Source organism: Pteronotus mesoamericanus, unplaced genomic scaffold, assembly GCF_021234165.1.
Source record: "Pteronotus mesoamericanus isolate MK-2021 breed Mesoamerican mustached bat unplaced genomic scaffold, CSHL_Meso_final scaffold_99, whole genome shotgun sequence".
Lineage (NCBI taxonomy): Eukaryota > Metazoa > Chordata > Mammalia > Chiroptera > Mormoopidae > Pteronotus > Pteronotus mesoamericanus.
The window spans coordinates 15744560-15752406 of record NW_026555330.1 but is presented as its reverse complement, the minus strand read 5'-3'; the positions used below and the strand labels follow the sequence as shown (position 1 = coordinate 15752406).

The following is a 7847-nucleotide window of genomic DNA, read 5'->3' as shown; positions in this document are numbered from 1 at the left end:
GGAGGGGACACATGGTGAACAGTCACAGCGACGACGATGAACAGCGGCCTGTCCCCAGGACCCACAGGGAACAGGAACCGTCATGGGTGCTCCGCGGTGGGTGTCCCTTCCCTGACTCGGAACCCACCGTGGGAGGAAGTTCCCCGGACGTCCCCCTGCCTCCCTCCCTCCCAGAGTCCTGCTCCCAGAGGCCCTTCAGGGGTGACGTGGGAGGGCGGGGGCTGCTCTGTGCGCACAGGTCCCAGCTGGTTTGGAGAGTGGCCGCTGGTCCGTCCTCGGCCCTGGGAGGCGCGGTCGCTGTGATTCACCCTCTGCACCACGTCGCCCTGCGGAGCCCGTCAGTGAAGCGGGGACCACGGCCCTGACAGGTGACCCCGAGGATGCGCGTGGGGGCGGCCTTCACCGTCGCCCGCGGTGGCCTTCACCCCTGGAGCCCTGGGAAGGGAACCCAGGGGGCCCATGACCCTGCCCGACAGGAACAACCGGCTGCCAAGGGGCAGAGGGAGGGGCAGAGGGCGAGCCTCTCCCAGCCGCACGGAATCCGTGGGCCTCGCAGACGGCAAGGACCGGGGCCCTGCCTCGGTCTCCACACTTTCTAAACGAGGCTGCCTCTTGGGGACGTCGTGAGGGACAGTGAGTGACAGTCCCCTGCGGCAGTCAACGCGGCCCCAGGTACATTTGAATTTATCTATAAACGTCCGCTATGGTCGTTCAAAGCAGCCGAATCACATTTCAAAAGTGAATTCCCTTCCTGCACCCTCATCTCCTTATCGCCATGTGGAAAAACTGAATGAATACAGGTGAAGTGCTTCACTCAGTGTGTTTTTAGAAAGCATTTTCTTGCTGGGACGTTTTGCTGTTCAGCAGGCCCTCTGCTCCAGGCTGGGCAGCGAGAAGCAAAGATGTTATTTCCGCCTGAGGGTCCCCATTCCCATCAGCCGAGCCCAGGGACCTGGGGTCTCCGGGGAAGGGTCAGGCCCTGGGACAGGGGTGTCCCCACTGCTCTCTGCGCTGGGCAGATGGTCAGGGGGTGCCCTCAGCTGTACCTGGAAAACAGGCCTCAGAGGCCCAGAGAAGGGGGTGTGCGGGAAGGTGAAGATGTGTGACCCGTCGAGGGCGTTGTAGAATGACACCTGCCCCGCCTCATAGTCCAGGAAAACGCCCACTCTCTTGGGACAGCAGACAACTGGTAGTTTGCTCCGGGGGTATGTGAGAGCCCGGTAGTAATTCCCACGATATCTCCCCACTGTCCCAGAACCCGTTCTCGGGGGTACATTTTAACCCGGTCTTCTGCTCCACGTTGTCCTGTGTACACACCCCCACAGCCACTTTTTTCTTTCCCCAACCTCCACCTCCCAGAAATGTCTCCCTGACGTGAAGCTCTCAGAGCCTAGCACACAATATTGCCTTTCAAACCTCTGAGGGTAGTCTTGTTGGCTCTGCCTTTTCTCTGCCCGCTGCAGGCTCCTCTTGTCCTCAGAAACAAGGAGTGTGGGGTGCGCAGTGTCTGGATCCAGAAACACGTCCGCTGCCAGGGGTGTCGGGGAGGGGGTCAGATGGTCCCCAGGCCTCAGAGCCTTGCCTTCGGGGGACTGGGCAGCACCTCCAGCCTGGGGTCCTGTCCTGCCCTGGATGGGACCCTCGGCCAGGCCAGAAGAAACTGCGGGGCCCTGAGGCGCAGGGTGAGGAGGGGGGTCGCCCATGTCTGATGCTCCATGAGTGCCCCAAGGTGGCAGCTATTCCTGAGGGATGATCTTTTTTCCTTGCCTCTCTGTCCAAGACACCAGTATGTCAGGCTGGTTTGGACGGAGACCCTTGTTTGGGTGGTGAGAATGGCTGGTCAGGCCCAGGCCGGGCTCAGAGGAAGTGTCTGCTGTGTCAGTTGTCCCTCCTGTGCTGGGGCCGCTGGGCTCCCTCTGGGGTCCCCCCACCTGTCCCCGCCCTCCGGCCCCAGGGTCGGTCGCCGGGGACAGCATCCCTGGGCCCCGGGCCCCTGGTGACTGCGGGGTGGGGCCTGGAAGCTTCAGTGGAGCAGCAGGTGGGCGCACCTTTGAGATCAGGATCTCAGGTACCCCCCCAGAACTGTCCCAGTGAAGAGCTCGGAGAGGAAAGAGGGGGCAGGGGCCCTCGGGCTGTCCTGGGGACACAGAGAGACCCACTCACCAGGCTGGAAGAGGGCCGTCTTCCACTCTGGAAGGAAGGGGACACAGGCAAGGGAAAAGGTCATTATTTCTGTCTACCCACCCCTCATCCTCACTGAGCCTCTCCCCCCTCCTGTCCTCCGTCCCCTCCCCCATCCCGGTCCCTCGTCTCCAGCCCTGCGGGTCAGGCTGAAACCTCTCCCAGCCCTGGGCTTCCCCCGCCCCTGTCACGCTGGTGCCATGGGTCACATGACCGGGCTTTGCCCGGGGGAGGGCGTGGGTGTCAGCAGGGGAGGGGACGCTGCACCTGGAAGGTCCCCTCTGAGTGTCCAGAAAGGCGGGGGTGGCTCACCCACAGACCAGGAGCCCCTGAGCTGGAGGTGACCCTTCCTCCCCCAGCAGAGACGGGGGTCAACGCTCCCCACACCGGAGCCAGGGGACCAGCGTCAGACTCACTCACCTGCGTAGGCCTGAGACTGCACCCCACCTGCAACGGAGACAGAGCGTCACCTGGACGGTCACTTCTGAGTCAGTTCCTCCCCCCTTTTTGCACCATGTGACCATTCCATGGGCCCCCCCACCCCTCCCACCTCTCCCTCTGCCTGTTCCCTCCTGGACCCCCCACCCCCTTCCATCTGCTGCCGCTCAGGGACCCGCCGGCACCCTGCATGGGCCGTCCCCGCTGTCACCCGCTCATCTGCTCTGTAGGAGTCTGTGCATCAGTCACCACTTTCCCCAGTTTTTCCTTCCAAAGTTTCAGTTACACTCTGTCAACCGTGCTCGTAAAATGTTAAATTCAAAATCCCTGAAATAAATACTTCGCAAGTTTTAAACTGCACATTATTCTGAGTAGCGCCATGAGATCTTGTGCCATCCTCCTCCAACCGGCCCCCTCAAGAGTCCTCCCTCAGTCCAGCACGCCCCACCCCTGGCCTCCCCCCGTGGTCACTGAGGAGCGTCTCTGTGACAGGTGGACAGTCGCAGCGTCACAGCGCTGGTGGTCAAGTCTCCCTTGTTTTACTTAATAATGGTCTCAAGGTGCGAAACCAGTGAGGCTGCAATGCTGCTGAGCCAACGAGAAGTCTTCTTTAGGTAAAAAGGAAACACCTTGTATATTGAGGGTTTGGAACTGTCCGTGGTCTGGCAGCCACTGGGGGACTTGGACAGCGCCCCCTCGGATAAGGGGCCACCAGCTTACCCCAGGGTCTGGCTGGACCTGGGCACATGCTCGCCCTGTGCTCACGTGTGTGTACCTGTGAGCGGGAACCCATCCCCCTCCATCCGTATTATTTCCTGCTTAATTCAAAAAACATAATGGGCAACATAATAAAAAATTTCAGATGTGTTCAGTTTTTAGCTGTTAGGATACATCTGTCACAACTTACCTTGGCCACTCCCCTTTTTAAGGTAAGGGGACGCTTTGCCTACCGGCCGTGCGGTTTATTAATTTTTTCTTTTCTCTCCTACAGCTTTTTTTTCAGAGGACTACAGATTTTGTGAACCAACGAGGGCGGGAAGGATTCACACGCTGAGTCCTGTGCTTGCCCCCTCTCCTTCCCGGGGCTCCCCGTGCGAGCGCCCCCTGGTGGAGAGAGGCCGCAGCCCCTTCCCCACCGAGAGAGACCAGTATCTGGTCACCCGTTAGCGTCCTCCCTTCTTCCCCTGGGTGCTTAGGGGCCAGGGAAGGAGATGCAGTATCTGCGGGTCCGGGGCACTACTGTGGTTGGGACCGGGTTATTGTCCACTCTGCAGGGAAGAACTAGAGGAGTTGGTGACGTCTGTCACCAGGGACCCCAAGACAGGCGGGGCTGAAATCTACACTTACAGAGTTCGTCCCGCAGTCTCTCTGAAAAAAAAGCAGGGGAAAAAAAAAGTCCTGACAAGGGGATCGAGGGGAGGACCCACACTGAGGGGCACGGCGGGGCGCGGGCTCGATGCGGAGGTGGCGCCCTCCTGCAGCGGGGCCTCACCTTTGGCGCCTCGCTCCCGCTGCGTCTCCGCCTCAGCGGCTTCTTTCTGCTGGCTCTCGCTCCTTCTCCTGGGACAACGCTTGTTCTTTTTCCGCCGTTGCCACAGCAAGACCGTCCCCGCCAGGAGAACGGACAGGGCCCCCACCAGGGCCACGGGCCAGAGCTGCGCGTTCTGGAAGAGGCCTGCGAAGGGTGAGCCCCAGAGCTCGGGGCCGCGGGGCATCTCTGGAGGGAAAGTGATGCTTCTCTCCCCAAAGTGCCCAGGCCTCTTAATGTCACATAATAAGCACCGTTTCTTGAAATGTCTGCCCCTCACATGGGAGAGGTTCGAATATCAAAAAATATTTACAAAGTTATTAAAATGTCCTCTCTACTCCCTCTGTCCCCGTTTTTTAGCTTCTCCTGAGTCAGCTTGATACGGTGATTAAGAGGTTGATTTGGGGCTGCGGGGCCTGGGCTCCCATTCCTGACCTTCTGCCTGGCCAGCTCTGTGACCTTGAACTAATGACATGACCACGCGCTCCCGGAGTCCTGATCGGTAAGGGGGATAAATTAACGCTTATAAAGTGCCTGACACACAGTGTGCCGTGCAAGAGTTTATTAGTTTTAAAAAAATATATATTCTGCTATATTTTTCTTCACACCAAAGCCAGCGCTCTATGCAAGCTGATCCATGTGTTCTTCTCTCCGCTCACCCTGTGTCTTGGGGACCTTCCCCCGTCGGCACTGGGGGCAGGTCTGGGACCCTCTCACAGGGCAGCGCCCCCCCTCCACACTCCCATGGGGGCACCTGCACAGACTTGGACCCTCTGTTATTATAATTAATGTCAGAGGAAAAAGCCCTTTACAAGGGTCATTATACAACAATACAAACCAAACTGTCAGAAAGGTTCCCAGATGTGGGATTTTGCATCAATATGGGGTGTGGATAAACACTGCTCTAGTGCCACCAATGGAAACTGTGCCAATTGACACCCAAGATGTGCCAAATTCTAGGGACAAACGTTTAAGGGCGACTGTCTGCCCAGAATCCCGCCATCACTGCAGGTAACAGCCACCTCATTTTTTGTTTTGTTGCCAGCCTCACAAGTGAAAAACCTTTCCCTGCTCAGTGAGATTGGACATCCTTTTGACAGTAATTTCCTTTTCTGTAAACTGATCATTCTTGTTTTTGCTCATTTTCCTAGAGGGTTGTTTTATTCTTCTAAGGAGAGCAGTCCTTTCTCTTAAGATTAGGGTTGTACATATTATTTCTCTTTTGGGATGTCTTTGCTGACCTTGACCCCTGTCCCCCAGTCCCCACGGCCTGGCACCGCCTGGGGCAGCAGGAAATGCTCAGAAGGCGTCTGTGACAGAAACGGCTTTACGGGGAAGGGCACCAGGTCCCTGCTCTGTGCCTTAGAGATGCAGGACCCTCCCTTTCCCCACGCCCCAGACGTGCTAGGTCCTGGAACAGCCCCCCACCCACCCTGCACAGGAGAGGAGGTGGTTCCCCCTTATCGACAGGATGTCTCACCCCAGAGCCCCGTCCACCCTGCCTGCCCTGTGCAAGCCTTTGCCTGCCGGGTGGGGGAAGATATGCTCCTTGTCTTGCCTCCGTCCATGCTGTGTGTTATGTAAGTCCCCTCCGGAAAATCTGATGCAATTTTGTTGGAGTTATCAGCCTCTTTTTCAGGTCCCTCGACCATGGGAAGTTTCTATCACATGGTTGTTTAGAGGAGAAAACTTTCCCACAGAAGACAGATGACCCAGAGCTAGGAACAGTGGACTTTTTTTTACCACCTGACACTAAGTTCCTAAAAACAAGGGGGGACAGGAGGAAGCCTCTTGAAGACCGGAAAGGACAGGCTCCTGTAGGGAGGGCTTTGTTAAGAGGAGCCACGGTCTCCAGGAAGGGACAGAGTCTGGCTGAGGAGGCCCTGCGGGGACAAGCAACGACCCCCACCTTCCACCCCCTGCCGGGCTCCCCAGGGAACAACCAGCCAGCAGCCCCCGGGCAGGGCTGTGTCCAGAGGGAGTGAGCGCAGCTCCAGCCCCTGCCCGTGAGCACCGTCCTGGAGCAGCGGCCTCGGACTCGGGGGCGCTTTGTCGCTGGGACGGGTCAGGACAAAGCCAGGGCCTCGCAGCAGCCGGGTCCGCGCACAGAGGGACGCGGACTGTGTGCAGACACAGCAGGGACCGCCCTCCCTGACCTGCCTGAGGGTGACCAGCGACACCCGCACCAGCCTGACAGCACCCGATCCGGAGCAGAGCCCTGCTCCCATGTCCCCCCGAGTCCCCGACAGCCCAGAGGTCACACCACGTCCTCCCTGACACCCTCTCGCTGGAACGCCCACGGTCTCCTCACGAGCGCGACCCCCGTCACGGCCACAAGGACACGCCCAGCTTGTGCACCCGCACGTGTGTTCCTGGGCCTGTGGTTGGGGGACAAGGACACCACAGGGGTCGTCCCCGCAGCTCAGCCTCTGGGACCCACAGCAGCCGGCACCTGGGGACCCACGGCCACCGTCTGGAACGTGCTGAACCCACACACCCGTGTGCCCCCCACTGCGGGGAGGTGCCCTCCTCCTTCCCGTCCCCACCTCCCTGCTGAGCCCTGGGGGGCGGCAGGAGGGGCTTCTGTACTGGATGCAGACGGGGCGCTTCCTGGGGGACATCCTGGGCCTGTCAGGGGCCTCCGAGAGCAGCGTTGGAGGTCGGGGAGGGGGCAGTTGCTGGTGAGGAGCTGCACCTGCTCTCAGGTGGGCTTGGAGCTGCTCCCCCTGCCCCACGGAATAGAGCTCAGAGCAAACCTGAGGCTCACCTGCCACCTGCAGCTCCACCTGGGCATTTTCAAAGAAATCGCCATCTTGGAAATAACACAGGTAGGTTCCATTGTCAGAGGCTCTGACCTCGCGAATCCGGAGAACAGCCTTCCCCGCGGTGATGTTCTCTCTCAGCATCGAAGTCCTCCCTTGATACTCTGCGGCCGGCGTGTCTTCCTGCCCACCGACATACGTGTGCACCACCTGCTCGGGGCTGGGTCGCATCCATATCAAATCCATGGTCTCCGCGCTCATCCTCGGGGACAGGTGACAGGGCAGCTCGGCGTCCTCACCCACCTTGACCAGGATGGGCTCAGGGGGTCCAACCACAGCAAACTGAGCTGGTCATCAGAAGTGGGGGGCTCCGTCAGAGGAGCTGGGGCCAGAGGGTCATGGGGTGTCCGAGGCAGGGAGGGCCAGGGGAGAGACCCCTGGACAGGAAACCGGTCCTGACACAGGGGCCGCCTGGACGGGCCTCGCAGGGATGGGGGTGTCCAGGGTCTGCCTGGGCCCGAAGGGAAACGCTTCAGGCGCATGAACGCAGAGCTGGTCCTACCTGAGCAGGGGCTGAATAGCTGGACCAGGGCGAGGCAGACGCGGAGGGCGCGCAGACGGAGGACCGGGCCCCTCGCCATCGTCACCTGTCATTCGGAGAGAGATGCCCGGAGGGGCTGGGTGGCAATGACGACCTGGAGGAAGGTAGAGAATTCCACGTGGAGACGCCGCCTCCCCAGGGCCGCCCGGGGTGCAAACGCATTCACTGGTGACTTGTGAGCCGGCTCTGCAAGTGTCCGCTGGGGCGTCTCTCCCCCTTGGATCCCACCATGGAATCACTCATGGAACACGGAACGGCAGTGCCCGTACCTCAGCCCTCGCCCTCAGGGGGTCTCGGGCCTCCTGTGTGAACGTGCTCAGCAGCCCCCCACGTACCC

At 59.9% G+C, this 7847-nt stretch overlaps 1 protein-coding gene across 1 annotated transcript; it reads right to left on the bottom strand.

The window, feature by feature from the left end:
* Positions 1-270: 270 nt before the first annotated feature.
* LOC129063862 (butyrophilin subfamily 3 member A3-like) lies at positions 271-7550 on the bottom strand. The gene is given in 9 exon segments (XM_054564948.1): positions 271-953; positions 956-1250; positions 1252-1325; positions 1328-1528; positions 2164-2190; positions 2602-2628; positions 4112-4294; positions 6915-7256; positions 7472-7550. Coding segments are annotated over 9 exon segments (1356 nt in total). The 3' UTR covers positions 271-825.
* Positions 7551-7847: the final 297 nt, after the last annotated feature.